General features: G+C 44.9%; 1 protein-coding gene across 1 annotated transcript in view; it reads left to right on the forward strand.

Annotated features, from left to right (window-relative positions):
- The window catches only part of kcnk2b (potassium channel, subfamily K, member 2b), an 87,564-nt gene that overhangs the window by 25,393 nt on the left and 39,209 nt on the right, over positions 1–22,962 (forward strand). Inside the window, exon 3 of the mRNA XM_077219620.1 lies at positions 14,042–14,159. Coding sequence (XP_077075735.1) covers positions 14,042–14,159 — 118 coding nt within the window. The remainder of the gene's footprint in view (positions 1–14,041; positions 14,160–22,962) is intronic.

Below are 22,962 nucleotides of genomic sequence, written 5' to 3' on the forward strand. Positions count from 1 at the left end.
CTTACTCCATTTCTGTAAACCCCTGTTTTTATGAATGAATGACTCTCTCACCAGTTGCTTAATAGTTTTCTTCGTCAACAGCCGCTTGCACCACGTGCTGGTGAGGTCCACTAACAGCTATGGAGATTATCAATCAGCAATCTACTGATATTCCTGCCGTTACACTATGTCAAATGTTGAATTTTCTGTTGAATATTATAGGTTGTATTTTTAAACAGAATTAATATTTTGGAAGTTAAATATTTTGGATTTTTAATAATGAATACGTGTGTGAAATGTTTTGAATTGAAATATTCAACCATGTTGAATTTCAGCCCATAAAAATGCATGCCCTAAAAATTCAATGTATTCAAATGCAAGCAGGGTTAATGCAATGCATACTTTTTCAAGTAGTGCAATTTAACAAGCTTTTTTGTTTCAAAAACATTTGTCATTATTTTACTTCCTTATAACCCTCTGTTTATTCTCAATGAGAACTTTTGTAGATGTATGACAAATAAAGTTATGCAATTCTTCATCACAGTGGCTCAGTGGGAAACACTGTCACCTCACAGCAAGAAGGTTCAAATCCCAGCTGAGCCAGAAGGTCTTTCTCTCAGATCTGGATTCCCTCACAATCCAAAGATGTGTGAATTGTTGACACTAAATTATCTATTGGTGTAAATGTGTGTTTTACTGCCTATGGATGGATTCAGGGATGAGATTTTTTGTTGGCATTTTTTATGGCTCAGTTTTGGGGTTTCTGATTAAAGACTGATGTGTTGATATGGTTTACTGAAGGCTAAGATTTGGTACCACAATTAAAACTTGTTCTGCCCCAATTCAAGGCTGCTTATGGTTTATTATTTGCCAGAGATTTGAGGGCAGTTATTGCCCATGTGTGGCTTATGTCTATAGTCCAGATCTAAGCCATCCCAGGGCCGTCATTCTATGCTGTATAAAGGCCGAGGGAAACGCTTAGGGTTACGACTGTAACCCTTGTTCCCTGAGAAAGGGAATAAGACACTGTGTTGATGACGACACTAGGGGAACGCGCCTCAGTGTAGCACGTCTGAATCATGAATGAAAACTAAACCAACTCTCACTCACGTATCTTTTTTTGGATTGCTGTTCGATTGCTGTTCCTGATCCTGATCGATTGCTCTTGTCTGCCTAGCTGCCTTTTGTGTTTTGTTTGCTTCGAGGCTGTAAGCTCCGTCTAAGCTTCGTATTAGCTTTGTATTTCTTTCTGTTTTGAACCATCATTTACTACCATTTCTAGTTGTTTATACTACTAAATACAGCTTAGACAACATCTCAGATTAACCTGACATCGCTAGCTTCCGTTATTGTTAGAACAACACGCTAGTAACTCACTAGCCTGTTAACGCGCCACCCGTGCGCTCAGTTATTTATTTATATTTCTCTTGCACGCCCGCGCCTCTGAGTTCATAAAAAGCCCAGGTGAGTAAGAATCAGTCAACAAACACGGTGAGTAATGTCTTGTCCTGTTATTGTCACCTGCACTTCATGTTACATGTTTAGCATAGCCTTCCCCGTCGGCAATATAGGGTTTATATTTGATAAATGCAAGGAAACAGTCAGGCTGACGGAGAAGATTTCAGAATTAGAAACACGCATCCAAACTTTAATTGAGGATAGTAAGTGTGCTAGAGCTTTAGATTCTACTTTGGATGCGCCTAGCATAGTGAACTCTTTACATGATTCGTTTCCGGCTGAATTATTGCCTGTGCAGCCAGGCAGATGGGTGACAGTGAGGGATCGCTCTAGTCACGGATCAAAAAAACACTCTTCCGTTCCGATTACCACAACAAATCGATTTGCCCCACTCAGTGAAACACCCACTGAGAATTCTGTTGATTGTGCCCTGGTAATTGGCGATTCTATTACACGGAACGTGAAAATAGGGACACCAGCCAACATAGTCACATGTTTGCCGGGAGCCAGAGCGCCTGACATCAAAGCAAATTTAAAAGTGCTGGCTAATGCTAATCGTAAATTCTATAAGATTGTTATTCACGTCGGCACTAATGATGTTCGACTCCGCCAGTCGGAGATCACCAAAATTAATATTAAAGAGGTGTTTGAACTCGCAAGTACGATGTCAGGCACTGTAATTTGCTCTGGCCCCCTTCCTGTTCGAAGGAGTGATGAGATAGTTAGCAGATTGTCATCACTCAATGGCTGGCTGTCTAAGTGGTGTCCGCAAAATAATATAGAATTCATAGACAATTGGAAAAGTTTTTGGGGCAAACCTGACCTGTTGAAAAGAGATGGTATTCATCCCTCCTGGGATGGTGCTGCTCTTCTCTCTAGTAATTTGGCTCATAGTCTTAGAGACAAAACATGACAATCTGGTGCTCAGGTCAGGAAGCAGACAAACTGGCTAAACCGACCGTCTGCTAGCGGCCTCGCGTCACCAAGGTCAGATAAATCCCATCACATAGTGGCTCTTTCACCTAGATATCATCATATAGAGACTGTGTCTGTTCCCTGAATTTGGAAATCCAAAAAACGTCCAAACCGATCTAAGGTTCAAAATGTAATTGATATTCAACAAATAAAAAATAGATATAATACAGATGAGCAAACGATAAAGCTTGGGTTGCTGAATATTCGATCCCTTACTTCAAAAGCACTCATAGTTAATGATATGATTTCAGATTATAACCTAGATGTGCTGTGTATGACAGAAACCTGACTAAAACCAGACGATTACATTACTTTAAATGAGTCCACCCCTCATGATTACTGTTATAAACATGAACCTCGCCTGAAAGGCAAAGGGGGAGGTGTTGCTGTAATGTATAGTAATATTTTCAAAACCACAAAAAAATCTAGTTTAAAATATATTTCTTTTGAAGTGTTGGTGCTTAATGTAAAAATATATAATGTAAACGATAAATCAAGTTTGAGAATTCTGCTGGCAACTGTATACAGGCCACCAGGGCACCATAAAGATTTTATCAAAGAATTTGCTGACTTTCTATCAGAATTTGTATTGACTGCAGATAAAGTCCTAATTGTTGGTGATTTTAATATACATGTAGATAATGGAAAAGATGCAATGGGATTGGCATTTAAAGACATTCTTAACTCTATTGGAGTTAGACAACACGTTTCAGGACCTACTCATTGTCGTAATCATACTCTAGATCTAATATTATCACATGGAATCAATGTTGATGCTGTTGAAATTCTGCAGCAGAGCGACGACATCTCAGATCATTATCTAGTCTCATGTAAATTAGATTTAGCCAAGGCTGCAAAGCCAACTCCGTGTTACAAGTATGTTAGACCTATCACTTCTGCCACTAAAGATTGCTTTATCAATGATCTTCCTAATCAGTTTCATCGTCGCAGCATCCCAGATAGCTTAGAAGAACTTGATATTGCAACAGAAACTTTTAACTCTCTCCTTTCCAGCACTTTAGATACAGTTGCTCCGTTGCGCTTAAAGAAGATTAAAGAAAATAGTCCAACACCGTGGTACAACGAGCACACCCGGGCCCTTAAGAGAGCAGCCAGAAAAATGGAGCGCGACTGGAAGAAAACAAAACTAGAGGTATTTCGGATTTCATGGAAGGAGAGCTCAATTGCTTACAGAGAGGCTTTAAAAGCTGCTAGATCTGCTTATTTTTCAACCCTATTAAAAGAAAATAAACATAATCCAAGGTATTTATTTGAAAAAGTGGCTACACTAATGAAAAAGAAAGCTTCAAGCCCAGAAGTTTCCAAGAAACACAGCAGTAATGACTTTATGAACTTCTGCACTTATAAGATTGATAATATTAGGGACACAATTATAACTATGCAACCGTCTACTACAACATCACATCAAGGAGTGCATTATAGTCTCCCCGAGGTAAAATTTGATTCATTTGTTGCCATAGGAGAGGAAGAATTTTGCAAACTCGTTAATTCATCTAAATCGACAACATGTATGTTAGACCCTATACCGACTAAACTACTGAAAGACATGCTTCCAGAAGTCATAGATCCTCTTCTTAACATCATTAATTCATCTTTGTCTCTAGGATACGTACCAAAAACCTTTAAGCTGGCTATGATTAAACCGCTTGTTAAAAAAACGCAACTTGATCCTACAGAATTAGTAAATTACAGGCCGATCTCAAATCTACCTTTTCTGTCAAAGATACTAGAAAAGGCAGTATCCCCACAACTGTGTTCCTTTCTTAAAAGAAATGGTATCTGCGAGGATTTCCAGTCAGGATTTAGACCACACCATAGCACTGAGACAGCTCTCATTAGAGTCACAAATGATTTGCTCTTATCATCCGATCTTGGTTGTATCTCTCTATTAGTGTTACTTGATCTTAGTGCTGCATTTGACACCATTGACCACAACATTCTCTTAAATAGACTAGAAAACTATGTTGGCATTAGTGGAATTGCATTAGCATGGTTTAAATCATATTTATCGGACCGCTATCAGTTTGTAGCAGTAAATGAAGAGATGTCTTATCGATCACAAGTTCAGTATGGCGTACCACAAGGCTCAGTACTAGGACCGCTGCTGTTCACTCTGTACATGCTACCTTTAGGAAAATATCACTAGGAAACATGGAATTAGCTTTCACTGTTATGCTGATGATACTCAGCTCTATATTTCTTCCAAACCTAACGAAACTCACCAATTCACAAAATTATCGGAATGCATAGTTGATATCAAAAATTGGATGACTAGTAATTTCCTACTACTAAATTCTGAAAAAACAGAGATTCTAATTATTGGACAAAAAACTTCCACACGTAATAACCTAGAATACCGTCTAACACTTGATGGCTGCTCTGTTAAGTCTTCGTCGTCAGTTAGGAACCTGGGTCTGCTCTTTGATACCAATCTTTCATTTGAAAGTCACGTGTCTAGTGTCTGTAAAACCGCATTTTTCCATCTTAAAAATATATCTAAATTACGTCATATGCTCTCATTGACAAATGCGGAACAACTAGTTCATGCGTTCATGACATCAAGGCTAGATTATTGTAATGCTCGACTAGGTGGTTGCCCTGCACGCTTAATAAACAAACTACAGCTAGTTCAAAACGCAGACGCTAGAGTTCTTACCAGAACCAGGAAGTACGACCATATTAGCCCGGTTCTGTCAACACTGCATTGGCTCCCTATTAAACATCGTATAAATTTTAAAATATTGCTGATTACTTACAAAGCACTAAATGGTTTAGCTCCCCAGTACTTGAGCGAGCTCTTAACGCATTATAGTCCTTCACGTCTATTGCGATCTCAAAACTCCGGCCAGTTGATAATACCTAGAATATATAAATTGACTGCTGGCGGTAGATCCTTTTCCTATTTAGCACCAAAACTTTGGAACAATCTTCCTAGCATTGTCCGGGAAGCAGACACAGTCTGTCAGTTCAAAGCTAGACTAAAAACACATCTCTTTGACCTAGCATTCACATAACACTCTATAGCCTTCTATAATTCAATATTAGGCTGCTTAGATTAGGTCAGCCGGAACTGGGAACACTTCCCTCATACCCTGATGCAAGGGCGTAGATTTGGTTTGAACATTGGGGGGGTTGAAGTTTGGGTATGCCTCCTGATATTGTGATCATGGTATAAATAATGGGGGGGTTGTAATGCATAGATTTAAATATTGGGGGGGTTATATCCCCCCCATCCCCCCCACAAATTACGCCCCTGCCCTGATGTACTCGTTACATCATAAGAAGAATGGCATCTACGCTAATTTTAGTGTCTTTTTTTATCCCGAGGTTTTCCCGCAGCCTGCTGGATCCAGGCCGTTTCCAGATCTGACGAAGGACTTTCGCCTGGACCTGATGACAATGCAGTGCTGAAGTGCCAACTAGCCTCTCCCTATGGAGGATACCTACACCACTCTACAGATAAAGCGTTGTGGAATTTTTCGGTTCGCGTACCTACCCAAAGTGATAAGATAAAATAAAAAATTCTGCATCAAAATTTATAGACAAGTAGTTTGTTTAGGAATGGTTTGTAAGGAATTACAAACCTGCGCACATATATTCAAACGCACATAACTATAGAATCAATTCTTAATGCGCATGTGAACGCCATCAGCGTCTATCACAGGTTCACGTTTAAAGTCTGTTTAGAGAGAACGGTGTCGTCTTAGCGGCCCCTAATTTAATAACAAATGATCATTTCGACGGAAGTGAATCAATCAAAACTAACTTTTCGATGGAAAAACATTTTTCAAGAGCCACTATAAAACCAAACCAATCTTTGTTACCTTAAATTTTATGTTTATCTCTGTAAAGCTGCTTTGAAACAATCCATATTGTTAAAAGCGCTATATAAATGATGATGACTTGACTTGACTTGACCAATCCTATTGGCGTTGCGTGATGACACAGTGTGTGACGGCATACACGGATGTGTACAAAGGAATGCCGGCACACAGCAGAGATAGCTTCGCTATGAAGCAAGTCGCTCCAGGCGGGGTGAGGTGTGGCGAACTGACACAGTGTCTTGATCCCTTTCTCAGGGAACAAGGGTTACAGTCGTAACCCGAGACATTCCCTTTTGAGAGACTGCCAACTGCGTCGGTGACGATACTTACATACCCACTATGCCACAACGAACCCCCCCTGTCCCAGTGTGAAGCTGCCTCAGGCACAGCTAGGTCGAGAGCACTTGTGCGCCGGGTGTAGATGGATGGTCCAGACTGTAAAAGGCCCAGCCAGCCGCCTCACATATGTCATGGATCGGTGCCCCTGAAAGGAGGGCTCTAGAGGACGCCATGCCTCTGGTAGAGTGAGCCCTCACGGCCATAGGTGAAGGCAATTTGCGCACCTGATAGGCCAGGGAAATAGCCTGAACGATCCAATTGCTGATGGTTTGTTTAGAGTCGGCGAGCCCCTTCTTGGTCCGCCTTCCTCCACTGCGAAGACCTCTAAACATAAATATCCAGTGCTCTGACAGGACAGAGCAAATTAAGTCTTCCATCTTCCACCGTCACATGAGGTGGGGGATGAAATGCCTGCAGAACAGTTGACCACTCCATATTAGACGACACCTTAGGGACGTAGCCCAAACTGAGGTGCAGGATAGCCTTAATTCTCTGGGAGCCAACTCCAGGCACTGTGGAGAGACTGATAGCGCCTGGAGATCTCCTACCCTCTTAAGAGAGGTGATGGCAATGAGAAAGGCCACCTTAAGAGTCAGGTTCTTGGCTTCAGCCGAATCAAGAGGCTCGAAAGGGGCCTCAACCAACCCTTTGAGAACCACTGCCAGGTCCCAGGTGGGAACCCTGGTATGGGTCACTGGTCTCATCCTCCAAGCTCCACGGAGGAACCGTACGACCAGCTGATGTCTCCCCAGAGGCCCATCACTCAGAGGAGCATGGAAAGCCGCAATGGCAGCCACGTACACTTTGAGTGTGGGCGAGGTAAGTCCAGCAGAGAAACGGTCTTGGAGGAACTCCAGTACTGAAGCCACTGGGCAGTTAACTGGGTCCAATGCACGTTCTCTACACCAAGTGGAAAACACATTCCACTTTAGGCCGTACAACTTCCTCGTGGAAGGAGCTCTGAAACTGAGTATTGTTACGTCTCATCCTAGTCTAGGGGATTTAAAGAGATAGTAACAATAAAAAAAGAATGTAAGAATAATAAATAAATGTGAAAAATCTCCTTTTCCTCTATCCCAGCTCTAATTATCTTTCACATTGATAATTAAAAGATTTACAGAACACCCTTTGAACTACACCGATTCACAATAAGGAAACTGAAAGAGTATGCTCAATTAGTTCTCTTTTATTTTCTTGATTAAAGGTTGAACCAATAAATGTACAGAGAAACAAAGATCAGTAAACAGACAAACAAGTTTAAATAATAACCAAATCGTCAGGAGAGGGCCAGGCCAAAATAACAAACAAAACAGTGGCTTCCTAAAATGTACCCCCAGTTGAATTCCCTAACAAAAATAAATCAAAATTAAAGACAAATCTCTTACCTCTCTCCCTGACTAACTTAACAGGAGAAAAGTTTAGGAGTGGATACTCCAAACAAATTGGCGCCCGTCTCCCTACAGGGTTCCACACTTTAAACTTACAGTTTAAATACTCGTTGTACGCAGACAACAGATCTCAAAGGTAAGTTTTCACAACTAACACCTCAATGTCTGGGAAAGCTGAAGAGGGATTCCTCCTGAACACTGTTTCCTTGCTGCCTTATATACGCTGCCAACAGCTCCAGCTAATTAACATCAGCTTCGGATGGTTTGGAGTGCTGCATGGCAGAGAGAGAAAAAGAGAGAGAGAGAGAAAAACACAGAAAGAGGGGAGAAAACATCACCAGCACCACATACACACTAAATATTATGTCATGGGACGTAACAGTATAGTCTCAACCACTCCTGCCATCAGGCTAGCTTCTAGGTACTGTGCCCCCTCAGGGGTCAGACCCACAGCTTCCACAGCTCAGGCCGAGGGTGGAAAACTACCCCCCCCACCTGAGACAGCAGGTCCCTCCTCAGAGGGATCTGCCATGGTGGGCCTACCAGGAGTGAGATGATATCCGAGAGCTATACTCGGGCCGGTCAAAACGGAGCCTTGGCCACGTCTGCACCATGGCATCCAACCCTAGCGGGGCTGGATGCGTGAGGGAGAACCACAGTGGACAGTGTGTCTTCTCTCACAACGCAAATAGGTCCGCTTCCACTGGGCCGCACCTCTTGCATATCAACTCCACCTCCTTGGGGTGGAGTCTCCATTCCCCGGGCCTCAGTCCCTGCCTCGACAGCATGTCTGCTCCCTGTTTCTGGTCCCCCGGGACATACATCGCCCTGAGAGACGACAGTCTCCGCTGGGACCACAGGAGGATCTGATGCACCAATCTGCACAGAGGGCGCGATCTCAGACCCCCCCCCTGGTGATTTAAATAGGACACCACTGACGTATTGTCGGTTCTCACAAGAACGTGGCGACCTTGGAGGTCTGGCAGAAAACTCCTCAGAGCTCGGAATACCGGCAACATTTCCAGGCAATTTAAATGCCATGATGAATGATGGTCCTGCCATAAACATCTCGCAAAGCAGCCGTCCATGACCGCGCCCCAGCCCGTGAGGGAGGCGTCCGTCGAAACTGCTTCTCGGGAACATGGCGCTCCCGACACGAGACCTTGGGACAAAAACCAAGGTTTCTTCCACGTTGACAGGGAACGAAGACATCTGCGCGTGACCATTATCATGCGAAATTGGTCTTCAACCACCACTGCAGGGCCCTCATGTGCAGCAGGCTAGAAGGTATCACGCTGCATGCTGCTGCCATGAAACCCAACACTCTCTGAAAGTGTTTTACTGTGATGGCATGGCCTAGCTTCACCCTGGTTACGTGCAGGAAACATTTGTGCCTGCATGATTGATGAGTCTCACACCACCACCAGGAATGTAATCCGCTGGGTGGGTGTCAAGGTGCTCTTCTTCACGTTGAGCCTCAAACCAAAGCTCTGAATGTGGCCAAGGTGCGACATCTCAATGCCCAACTGCCAGTTCTTGAGACTGGGCTAGGATAAGCCAGTCGTCTATGTAATTCACTCAGCGGGGCCAGGGCTGCATCCATGCACTTGGTGAACGTGCGAGGGGAGAGTGCTAGGCTGAATGGAAGAACACGATATTGGTACGCTTTGCCCCTGAAAGCGAACCTCAGGAACCTCCTGTGAGATGGAAGGATGGAGATGTGAAAGTATGTATCCTTTAGATCTACCGTGATAAACCAATCCTCGGATTGGATCTGACTCAAGATGATGGGAATGGTGAGCATCTTGAACCTGAATCTCCTCAGAGACCGATTCAAGTGCCTTAGATCTAAAATTGGACGCAACCCTCCATCCTTCTATGGAATTATGAAGTACCGGCTGTAGAACCCGGACTCCCTGACTGGTGGAGGAACATGCTAAATGGCCCCCTTTGCCAGCAGCGAGTGAACTTACTGTTCTAACACCAGACCGTGCTCAGGGCTGGTGTCCAATGTTTTGTGAGAGCCCTTGACGACACCCTGAAGCGGAGAACCAGCAGGGAATGACCGACAATGACTCTCGATGTGCAAACACGGATGCTGTCTGGCCGCAAGCTCTTGGGGCAGACAGAGCAGCATGTGTTCGCTGGAAGCTAGCGTGTCCCGAAGCGCCATAGGTGGCAGGATACTGACGCCAGCTTCCTGAGGGCCCAACAAGAGAGGGGACCTTAATCGCTCTCTCTCGGGAGGGCGGCCCTCAGAGGTCTCATTAAGACCTCTTTCCCTTCGCCTGGAGAGGCTGTGGGTGAGAGCGCCACCTAGAGTCCCAAGCTCTCTGAGGGGGACCTCTAGATGCGACGCTCCCTTTCTGGCTTTGGCGATAGGAAGAGCTGTCTCTCCTTAGCAGCCACCCTCCTAGACCTTGATCGACGAGGGAGTTATTGCTTGAAGGCTTCGCTCTGCTTTTTTGTCTCCTGGAATCTGTCGACGACAGCATTAACCGCTTCGCCCGAACAGACCAGTGGTTGAAACAGGCTCATTAAAGAGGAAGACCCTTTCCTTCTTGATGCCTGATTAATGAAGCCACAGCTGCCTCTCCGTGGTTACCAGTGCTGACATAGAGCGACCGATGGCACAGCCGTCTCTTTGGTAACACGGAGAGACAAATCTGTGGCTTTGCGAAGCTCAGCAATATCCTCCACTGTAGGACCCTCGCCTTGGTCTATCTCCCTTAACAGGTCAGCCTGGTAGGCCTGCAAAATAGCCATGGTATGCAGGCTCGCACCTGCCCAACCTGCCGCCATATAAGCTCTGCCCACCAAAGCAGATGTAGTACGATATGGATTAGTGGGCAGTGCCGGTGTCTTGAGGGATGGCGCAACGTCAGGTGAGAGGTAACTGGCCAAAGCTTCCTTAACCCGAGGCATCATCCCATACCAGTTCTCTCTAACCCCCATAATGTTGCTGTAGTTCAACATCGGGGGGTTAGACAGGTGCGCTGAAAGAAGGCCTGTTCCAGGATTTACACAACTCATTGTGTAAATCCTGAAAGAACGGCAGAGACCGGCATGAAGGCTGTGCACGGTGCTGCAAAAAATGCTCGTCAAGTTTGCTCTCGACTCGCGCTTCCTGCCTCTCTTGAGGCCAATTAATATTGAGTTTGGCTACAGTCGGCGTCACAACCTCTACGAGCTCATCATAGTTAGGTCTGAACTGAGTGGTGTGCCTCGTCTGAATCCCCAGCCGCGATACTGAGCACGTCTAATTGCTCTGAATCAGACAGCTGCCGCACTGGGTATATCCCCATCGAGAGAAGCCGCTCCCGAACGGGGAACAGGGGAATCTGAGCTATCAGATGAGGATCGGGAAAGAGCCTCGGCAGTCTCAATCCCCTCTGCAAGCTCTCTTTGTGAGCCCCACGATCTAAGCCGCCGCACCGCCTTGGTGAATGCGGGAACTGAACTGTGGGGAGCGCGAACCTGGCCGTCTTCATTAAAAAAGGACTGGCAGGAACGCAGCACTCTGATGGACAGTGCTTCACAGTGACCAATGTACAAACCAAATCCCCTTTATAGTCTTATATCATATGAGAAAAGGCAGACTTATAAATCAGGTGCACATCGTCAGTCCCCCTTGAGAGCTGCCTGGGCGTTCTGCATTCCCAAACAAGACACACACATTTCGTGTGTCCCCACCCGTAATATAGCGAGGGCAGGGAAACACACACTTTCTGAACTGCTCACTTGCCATGACACAGCTTTTGTATAATAGGACAAAACAACACCAAATAAGAAAAGACTGTTTCACACAACACAGAGCACTTGCTGAATAGCGAAAGCTAAATCTGCTGTGTGACGGCATTTTGTACACATCCTTGTATGCCGTCACACGCGTCACACGCTATGTCATCACGCAACGCCAATAGGATTGGTTTAGTTTTAATTTATGATTCAAACGCACTACGCTGAGGGGCATTCCCCTAGTGATTGGTTAATTCCAAACAGAGCAAAAAGGGTCTGCACACTTATGCAACCAGGTTTGGTTTTGTGTTACATACATTTGGATGGTTTCAGTATTACATTAAATGTGAAAAAAGATCTTGCATGTTTTTACATAGATAAATTTTTTACATCTCAAAAAGCTGCACTTTTAAAATGAGTGTGTATACTTTTTATACCCACTGTATATAGCCTACATTTATATGTTTTACATCACAGTGCAAGAAAGAGGAGAAAGTGATCAAATAAACTAAGTCATTCTTGTCCCTAGTTAGATGTTGCTTCCATCTAACGGCTGGCTAAGAAAGCTCCCAGATCTGTGTTCTAGACACAGACACCCGCACGCACACGCACACACACACACACACACACACACACACACACACACACACACACACACACACACACACACACACACACACACACACACACATTTCTCACAAGCGTCTGTCCTTTCTTAAGTGTGCTGCTGATTGCTTCTGTATGCAGCATGCCTGAGGCTCTTTGCCCCTGAGGAGATGCATCACATCAAAAACATCCACTGGGTGCCCCTCCAGCGCTGTACCTATTGGCTTAAGCCCGTTTCACACATGATCAGTTTGCTGTGCATATATGTGGTATTCATTTTTTTCAGTGCCCATGTTAACAGGTTAGAGCAATCACACTCCACACGAATGCGGTCCGGTAATGCAATGCAGGATCAGTGCAGATGCAGCAGTACAGCAATCATTTCTGCAACAAGTCTATTATTGCTGTGCTGCATATGCAGAATTAAAGTCATAAAGCTTTGTTCATGGTCAAATCAAATCAACATATGACTTTCTGCCTGGGGTGAAGCAAGGAAAATTCACCTTACCTCACATTCAGAAAAAACAAGATGACATAATGAATGGCACTCATCTCTTTCTGGTGGTGGAAAAACAAAGTTCTGTATGGCTCGCTGGATTTCTTTTATAAAGATTTAAATGCAAAAAAGGCGTTTTAACACTTATGTAGGCCTACTGTTGTACTCTACTGTACAGACCCAAAATAATAACGTTTCTTGGTTATAATTTATTGTTTTAGTTTTCACTACCCTATGAAGCTAACTGAAGCTCTTTGAGCTTGATTTTTAAATCTACAGTACACTTTGTTCATTTTTCCCGCTACTCATTTGTGTTCTTGGTTTCAGCTTTGTTCTATAAATTATCCATGTTTGTGTTTGCTATATAAGTTGATCCCTCACATTTATTCTCTGTTCGGTCTACGTTACATTAATAGTGTGCTGCCTTGTATGTCTGATTAATCTTTGCATTATGGTCATTAAACTTTGTGTTGGAATTATACTTACCATCTTCGTCTGCCTTCCTGCAACTGCGCGTGACACTACGGACATCACTTTTGGCTACTTCTGTATGTAAATATGTTCAGAATAGAGACAAAAGATTATTGATGGGGTAAATTGCATTGTCTCACACATGAAAAAAGGGAGCATATCCTCAGAATATTTGCATATATTTTGCAAACAACTTGTATTGGGTCATAGGCTATAGATGTTCAAAGCATTCAGAACTGCAGCTTTATTTAGAATAATTTTGGGCTTATGCTTCAAATGTGTGGATATGTGTCAGCTCCAGACAAGCACCCTAAAGCTTAAATCTTATTTGATGTAGCATCTTTATCACAGAATGTAGAAAAAATAAGACGCATTCACCAAAAAAAAAAAAAAATCTCCCGGTTTTAGCTATTCACTTCGATGTGAATAGCTACATAGGCATATATTATTGCTATTCTACTGAGCCAAATTATTTGTTTAGTGTTGAAATACTGCAGCTCAACATATGAACTTCCTGCTCAGCCAATGGTGTGACTTTAGGGTGGGACTACGTGTTTGCCCAAACAATTACAGATGAAGGAGTGTTTACGAAATCTGCTTGGATCAATATTTTTGTCATTGATTTGATGGATTTAATATTCTCATACGGGGAGGCAGAAACAGTATTAACTTAAAATGTGCATACAATTATAAATATTTTTGAAATATGTGTTATTATACAAACCTTTTTTTCTCTCTTATAACAGCAAGTGGTGTCAGCATTACGAGTAGGAGTGAACCCTTCAGGAAACTCGTCCAATCAGAGCAGTTTATGGGACCTCAGCAACTCCTTCTTCTTCGCTGGAACAGTTATTACAACTATAGGTACTAAAGTACACAAACTCACATGCAAGCACATCAGCAAACACTATATTACTGTTTTAAAACCTAGTGAGCTCCTGCAGAACTATCCTCAGAATTGGAATTCATTAAATTCACAAAGATCTGTACAATCCCTGCTACTTGTGTTTGTTTGTTGTAATTTTAATATTTGTGCTCATTTTAATTAATACTTATTTAATATCAATCTGGGACTGCTGATAAATATCTGATTTAGAAGACTCGACTCAAAATTGATTCTAATTAAATCAGAAATTAACATGAATTAGAGATTAGACCAATCTACTTCGAGTTTATTAAAACAAGCCAATGCACATTTGCATGCGATAATTGCATCAGCTGCTCTGCCTTGCAGCGCGAGCATATAACGAGGTCCAAGATCGGCCGTAACCCACCACCTTTCTCGGGTAAAATGAAGTACGGGCTGTAGAAGCCTGTAATGTTGAACGTGACCGACTGAAAGGGAACTGGTAATGGGAAAGCTGTCCTGTGAACCTGGGAGTGCGGCACAGAACCCGAGACTACTTGTAGGAGATCGGTTGCAATTGAACTGTGGCGTGATTCGCGTGAATGTGAATGCAACTTGAACTCGGGTCCAGACTTGTTCAGTAAGTAAAGTAATATGCGCATGTGTTTTAGCCGATGACGATGTCATTAGTTCAATAAAACACATGAAGACGATGACAAAGGTAATGAATTGCCTTGAATATGAGCAAGAGTGAGCGTATAGAGTAATTGTGCTGAGTGAGTGCAATCAGAGCAGCAGAGGACAGCCTAGGACTCAACATTTTGTCAATGTACTGGCACTAGGGGTTCCTATGGAAAACGGCACAACAAGCTAAACCGTGTTATGAGGTTTTGGCAGTGCAGATGTCGGCAAGCTACTGCGTGCCGGGCAACAAGTACACTTGCAACGTTATAACCTTCCCAATGCCCCACGCAAGCCATGTAGTCTAGTTGTAGTTGTACTAGAGAGGGGCTGTCGGAAGGAGCATGACCTCTGAGAACCATGTCTGGGTAGCCCAATACCGCGCAACCAGCAGGACCGGTTCTTCATCCTCCCTGACTTTGCACAACGCCTATGCAATCATGTTCACTAGAGGAAGCGTATATTTGCATAGGCCCCTGGGCCAGCTGTGTGCCAGTGCTTCTGTTCCACGTCAGGCAGTGGGTGGATTATTGGGTAGCGAATAGGTCTACCTGTGCTTCGCTGAATCTACTCCAGATCAGGGACACCTGGGGATGGAGTCTCCACTCTCCCTGGAGTATCACTTTTCATGACAGAACGCCCGCTGCTCGATTGACTTCACCTGGAATGTCAGTGGCCCGCAGTGACTTTAGTCGCTGCCCACTCCAAAGAAGAAGATAAGGGCGAGTTGGGACATGAGCAACCATCGCTGTGATGTCTGTCCGGACCAAAACATGCTTGCCCTGGATTAATGGGCAAAACCTCCCCAGGGACAGCAATATCACTACCAACTTGAAGCAATTGATGTCAACACAGTTGAGCCTCGCTGTGACGCATTTGTTGTGACAACAACATACCTGGACAATTGTTCTGGGGGAACCCCTGCCCGTAGAAATGCAAGGTCTGTCCATGGGCTGAACATACGGCAACAGATCGGTGATAGCCATGCGATGCATACCGTGGTGCCATGCCAATCTTGGAACTCGAGTCTGAAGCATCAAACCAGTCTAATATGCGTCAAACCCACTGTGTTACTGTCGCTGAGGACGCCATTTGACCAAGGAGCAAAATTCCTCCCAATTTTTTCAGTGGGACATTGGTTTTTACCCTGAATGACGTCAGTCAGTTCAGCACTGACTGAGTGCACTCATTTATGAGACGCGGCATCATAGTGACCAAGTTCAACTCCATCCCGAGAAAAGAGATGAGCTAGTCATCGAGATAACTGAGAATGCAGATGCCTACTTCTCTTAGCGGGTTAAAGACAGCCTCAGCCTCTGTGACTTTTGTGAAGAAGGGAAGCCCGAAGGGAAGGACCTTGTCGCAGCAGGACATGAGGAGGCAACAAACTCGCGTCCATCATGTCCGAGCTGCGAACTGTGTTACCGAGCGAATGAAGAAGCTGCTCTTTATTTGAATATTTGGGTATCGCTGCCACTTCGGCAAGCAGCAAAACAAAAAGAATTAGGAACAAAAGCTCCCGTCTTTCCTTGGAGCAAAAAACCTTGGGAGAAACCAGGCTCAGTCAGGGGGTCAGTTCTCATCTTGCCAACGAAAGAACAGTGTATGGTTATGATTCGGGCAGCAATACAGGTCAGAAGTCAGACTGGATCGAAACATTCAGAATAATTATCCAGTTCCATCTGGTTGAAGATCGTAGTCATCACGCTGGTATGGAGATGGGCTTGTTAAGGATCAGTGCCACTGGCTGTTGTATCGATGAGGCCTTCACAGGGGAGAGTCTAGTTGACACAATCTCTGGTGACACTTCAGGGATGCGTTGGGGTCGTGTCTAGGCACAGGTCAACCATCTGGATATGGCCTTCATCCGACTGACTACATCATATGTTGTGGTCGTGTCTTAATTTCAGAATTAAGTAGTAGGGAATTACTAGTCATCCAATTTTTTATTTCAGCTATGCATTTCGGTAGTTTTGTGAAATGTACAATTCTGTTAGAGCCAGGACTTGAACTCGGGTTTCTGGCATGAGAGTCAGACTCTCAATTCTTAATCCACTGGAGGATGGTGAACCCAACAGTAAGATGCACGTAGGAGAATTTTCGATGCAGAATTTATTTTAATAAAAGGTCAACCAACAAAATTTACAGCTGGAGCAAAATACAGCTAAATGTAATCCTCAAAAAACAAAATCAGTCCAAAAGGGCATTCCACAAAAATATTCCAAAGTGCAAAGATCTTAAACCGAAAAAGGAGAGGGAGAAAGTCTACAAAAAATAAAACAGAAAAGGGAATAATCCACAGCCAAGAAAAATAAAATGTCTCAGAGTTTGAGAACACTAACCCAGGCAACCGGCTTCAGAACAACTAAACACCAAGCAAATAATATATGGCTGCGTTTACACTTGGCATTAACATGTGACCTGTATCCGGATGTTGTCCACATACACATTGAAAAGACAAGTGTAAACGTGCTTCTGATCGGAATGTTATCCGATCAGCGTGTCCAGGTTTGGAGGTAGTCGAGGACGCATTGTGATCGGATCTCAGTGTAATGTAAACGCAATCAAGCCATCGTGTCTGCATTCTGTCACCATTCAATGTGTTTTAGTTCAGTTTTGAGATTGTTTCCCCCTGTCTTTGTGATTTTGGTTCAGTCCTGTTAGTTTTCCCGCTCTTGTCTAATTAGCTATTCCCTTCACCTGTGTTCAGTTTATCTTCCCATTAGTCCCTGTTCATTTAAGCCTTGTGTTTTCCCTCAGTGTTTGTTGGTCGTCGTCTACGTATGGTTGTGTGTCCTGATTCTGAAGTCCTGGAGTATATTCCCATGTGCCTGTATGTTTTCTTTGAAAGTGGATTTAGTAAATAAATTAACTACATTGCAGTTTCCCGTTTCCTCGTCTTCGGCCTCCTGCACTCAACCTGACAGAACGGCCAACCCATTAAAAAAAAAAGATGGGTCGAAGAAGGAAAAACAAGGAGGTGAGCCCCTTTGAAACCCCAATCCTCTTCCAATGTGAACGCTCTCTAGAAGAGTATGCGGGCGGTACCTAGAGTTGTATGAGGATGTTACTCAGGATGAAGAGGAACTGAAACGGAGTTTCTGGGGTGGTCTGAAGGACCCGCTAGCCCAGATAATTCTGGTGAAGGACCTCAATATGTCCTTTTTGGAGTTTGTGGATCACACACTGTGGGCGTGTGGATCCACATACCTCGTGGAAGATCTCCCACTCCAACAAATTCCAAGTCCGGCCTGCCCACCAGAGCCTGAGCCCATCGCCTGCCCACCAGAGCCTGAGCCCATCGCCTGCCCACCAGAGCCTGAGCCCATCGCCTGCCCACCAGAGCCTGAGCCCATCGCCTGCCCACCAGAGCCTGAGCCCATCGCCTGCCCACCAGAGCCTGAGCACGCCGCACTTGAGCCAGCTCATGAAGACACAGCACTGATAGTAGTGTCTACGGCTATTCTGTGTGTGTGGGCAACACATACATCAACGATGGCCCATGAATCCAGTTCCGAGTCCCATGATGTGCTGGCCCCGTCCAGTTCCGAGTCCCATGATGTGCTGGCCCCGTCCAGTTCCGAGTCCCATGATGTGCTGGCCCCGTCCAGTTCCGAGTCCCATGATGTGCTGGCCCCGTCCAGTTCCGAGTCCCATGATGTGCCAGTCTTCGAGCAAGAGCCAGAGCCAGTCTTTGATCAAGAGCCAGAGCCAGTCTTCGATCAAGAGCCAGAGCCAGTCTTCGAGCAAGAACCAGAGCCAGTCTTCGAGCAAGAGCCTGCGCCAGAGCCCGCTGATCCTGCACCAGAGCCCGCTGATGCTGCGCCAGAGCCCGCTGATCCTGCGCCAGAGCCCGCTGATCCTGCGCCAGAGCCCGCTGATCCTGCGCCAGAGCCCGCTGATCCTGCACCAGAGCCCACTGATCCTGCACCAGAGCCCACTGATCCTCCGCTGGTCCTGCCCAGCCCAAGACCCTCTTTGCTGCCGGATCCCCCCTTTCCTGTCAATTTCCCCATTAAAATTTTGGGGGGGCGCCCACCCGAAGGGTCCTCACCGCCATGGCCACCCGAAGGGTCCTCACCGCCATGGCCACCCGAAGGGTCCTCACCGCCATGGCCGCCCGAAGGGTCCTCACCGCCATGGCCGCCCGAAGAGTCCTCACCGCCATGGCCACCCGAAGGGTCCTCACCGCCATGGTCACCCGAAGGGTCCTCACCGCCATGGCCACCCGAAGGGTCCTCACCGCCATGGCCGCCCGAAGGGTCCTCACCACCATGGCCACCCGAGGGTCCCACAGCTCCGCCCTGGACGCCCGAGGGTCCCACAGCTCCGCCCTGGACGCCCGAGGGTCCCACAGCTCCGCCCTGGACGCCCGAGGGTCCGACAGCTCCGCCCTGGACGCCCGAGGGTCCGACAGCTCCGCCCTGGACGCCCGAGGGTCCGACAGCTCCGCCCTGGACGCCCGAGGGTCCGACAGCTCCGCCCTGGACGCCCGAGGGTCCGACAGCTCCGCCCTGGCCACGCCCACAGCCTGCTCTGCCCTGGCCACGCCCACAGCCTGCTCCGCCCTGGCCACGCCCACAGCCTGTTCCACCCCGGTTCCCCGAGCTACCAGCTCCGCCCTGTAGGCTTCCCGTCCCTGCACCACCATGCCCTCGTCAGCCTCAAGGGTGCCCACCCTCCCACCCCTTTGGATGTTATACGGCGCGAGGACGCGCCTTCGGGGAGGGGGAGGTACTGTCACCATTCAATGTGTTTTAGTTCAGTTTTGAGATTGTTTCCCCCTGTCTTTGTGATTTTGGTTCAGTCCTGTTAGTTTTCCCGCTCTTGTCTAATTAGCTATTCCCTTCACCTGTGTTCAGTTTATCTTCCCATTAGTCCCTGTTCATTTAAGCCTTGTGTTTTCCCTCAGTGTTTGTTGGTCGTCGTCTACGTATGGTTGTGTGTCCTGATTCTGAAGTCCTGGAGTATATTCCCATGTGCCTGTATGTTTTCTTTGAAAGTGGATTTAGTAAATAAATTAACTACATTGCAGTTTCCCGTTTCCTCGTCTTCGGCCTCCTGCACTCAACCTGACACATTCACAGGTGGACGTAATTTAAATCCCCGCCCAGTCTCCCCGCGTGACTGTCAGAAAATAATGGCCAGATGCTGTTTAGACAAGAAATGAAACTTATTTGAACCTTACAATAAACGTCAATCTTATTTAGACTTACATGATACCATGTGTGTCATTTTTCATTTTAATTTTGCAACATTATCTGAACGAGGCGATCGCCGGCCTGTACAATCACAGTCAGTCATGAGATCTTAAAGAGTTGCCCGCTGCTTTGCCAGAGGAATAATCGGAATCAGATTTTTTTTATGTTTTAAATGTTGAATGTTTTTATTGTTTCAGCATGTTTATCAATCTCCCATTTCTGTCAATATAGTCATTGCACGCTATAAGCTTAAACCCAGATGATCGATGTGACTTTAACATGATCAACCCAGTTATTTCTGTATAATCAACTCTGGAAGTATTCCTTCATTCAAAAAAAATTAATTTGATCTAATTACTGGAGATTGAAAGTAAAGTGAGTGAGTGAAAGCAATAATGATACATTATAAATGAATACAGTGAGGTTATGTATTAACACTTAAATAATGTTAATTAAATTAAAACAATTTAATTAACATTAAATACTTAATAAAAAATAGATGCCTACTTAAATAAAAAAGTTTTAACTTTTACTTTACTCTTTTACTAACTCTTTGAAACTTCTTAAAACAAACTGTCTCAAAACATATAAAATAAATTATTTGCTAAAATAATGACAAAACTGAGAAATCAGAAACATAATAAGAGCCCCTCGGGGCTTGCCGTAGATAGGAATGGGTCGTGCGCACTTGGTACTGGAGTGTCGCGGGTTTTTGGAGTTAGTGATTGATGTGTGGTATAATAAAGTGGAGAAGAGTTCAAACTGCTATGTTTATTATTTATTCAAACTGCTACCCTTACACCTAGAAGGTTAAGTTCCCCTGCGGCTATTTTCTCCAACTTAAACCGATACCGTAGCGTTTCTCAACGGGGGCGGTACCGCCCCCTTGGGGGCGTTTGGACAGTGTCGGGGGGCGTTGGGAACGAGGCAGCTGAGAGGGGGGCGCTCAGGCACAAATGGGGGGCGTTATGTCTGACTGTGGCACTATATACTCACTGTTATTATCACAACTTTTTTAAGCCTCTGACAACACATACAATGTTAATTTGAATGCATGGGCGTTTTAGGTACAGCATTGATTTCCACGCTGCTGCTCAAATCCATTCCACCTTCATTCGGAGTCCCACCAGGCCAGACGATCCAATACGCACGTGCAGTCCCAAGCGCGAGTCTCAGGTTCCTATGAGAATATTAATATAAAATATCATATCGTAGAACATGTAGCCTACCGGTATATGAAATAGTAGCCTAGGCGTCATTTAGCCTACAGGGCGGTTTTGAAACACTTTTAAAACATCTCGCGGCACGGATGTACCAATACAAATAAAACATATCCAGTTAACTAGCAGCATTCGTTTCATTCGTTTGTTAAATAAGAGACGATCTAGCGCTGAAATGTGTTGTCTTCACTCGGACGCGCACTTCAGTCCGTTACGGAAAGTGAAAGTCTCCCTAAAAGATGTAAGAAATAAAAAAGCGAAACGGATGTATACTATTTTTGAATCCCTTTCTTTTTGGAATTTTTTGTAATGTTTCCCCTTATAGTTTTTTTTTTCTTTCTGTCTATTGTTTCTTTGATGCTATTATGAATGTAATAGATATAATACTATGTGATCCTCCGTATGTGTATGTTATATATTGTTCTTGTTATGCAATAAAAAAAAAAGAGAAAAAAAAAAGAAAGTGAATCAGGACATCATCACATCTTTGTATACATTTTTATTTATTTACATCAGTAAGCTAACGTTACAAGACATCGTCTTTCAAAACATTACCTGCGCAAAAGAAAAAAAAAAGAATGAATGAGTCATTCGCACTTTTGAAAATGCCCTTCCGAATGCGTCTCTGTCCGACATAATTCCATAAAATAAAATTATGTCTGTGTTAATTAATTAATATTTAAATGTTGCTAGTAGCCCACTCAGACTTGTCCCGGCTAGTTACCGGCAAATTATCTCCATGGCAACGCTTAAAAACAAATGCCGCAGCCAGCAAAGTGGTAGAAAGAATGTGTCCAATCAAAATGTACACAAGCCTTGCGGTTTAAGATTAATGTGTCCAATCAAAATGCACACAATCACGTAAACTAAAACAATTTTGACATCAAAACACATTTAAACATCATGGCGGAAAACAAGAAGAAGTGCAGACACTAAAATTCACCCGGATAAGGCATCCAAGGATGCTGCGTTTTTCCAGAACATCAAGGAGCAGCTTTCGAAACAGTCCATCTCCAAGATGTTCGCTAGGAAGGTAAACCAGACAGACAGTGGGTTAGTGGCCTCCTATAACATCTCTCTTATGATAGCGAAGTCCGGGTTGCCATTTACAGCGGGGGAGAAGCTGGTTATCCCAGCGATTAAAGAGGCCATCTCCACTGTCATGGAGAGAGACCCATCGCCAGTGATGCAGGCCATCCCGCTCAGCAATGACAGTGTGGCTCGGAGAATAAAGGAGATGGCTCTGGATACTGAGCAGCAGTTGTGTGCCACACTACGTGAACATCCATTCAGTATCCAGCTAGATGAAACCACGACCATGGATAATAATGTTCTGCTGATGGCATATGTGCGTTATATGTCTGAGAGGGATGTGGCCGAGGATGTTTTGTTTGCCAAATATCTCTCCACTGACACACGAGGGGAGACGATCTTCAGGGCTCTGAGTGACTACCTGCTGGAGAACTGTATTCCCATCGCCAACATCCTCGCCTGTGCCACAGATGGAGCTCCCGCTATGGTTGGCAGGTACCGTGGCTTCGCAACTTTGTTAAAGGAGCGTGTGCCGCAGGTGTTAACAGTGCACTGCATGTTGCACCGTCACAATTTAGTGGCCAAAAATTTAAGTCCTTCTCTCCACCAGTCTCTGAACATCGCTGTCAGGGCCATAAACAAAATTAAGGCCCATGCTCTGAACGACCGGATCTTCAGGCAGCTGT

The sequence above is a fragment of the Siphateles boraxobius genome, unplaced genomic scaffold, assembly GCF_051911475.1.
Source record: "Siphateles boraxobius isolate OS27281-9 unplaced genomic scaffold, OSU_SipBor_1 8, whole genome shotgun sequence".
NCBI lineage: Eukaryota > Metazoa > Chordata > Actinopteri > Cypriniformes > Leuciscidae > Siphateles > Siphateles boraxobius.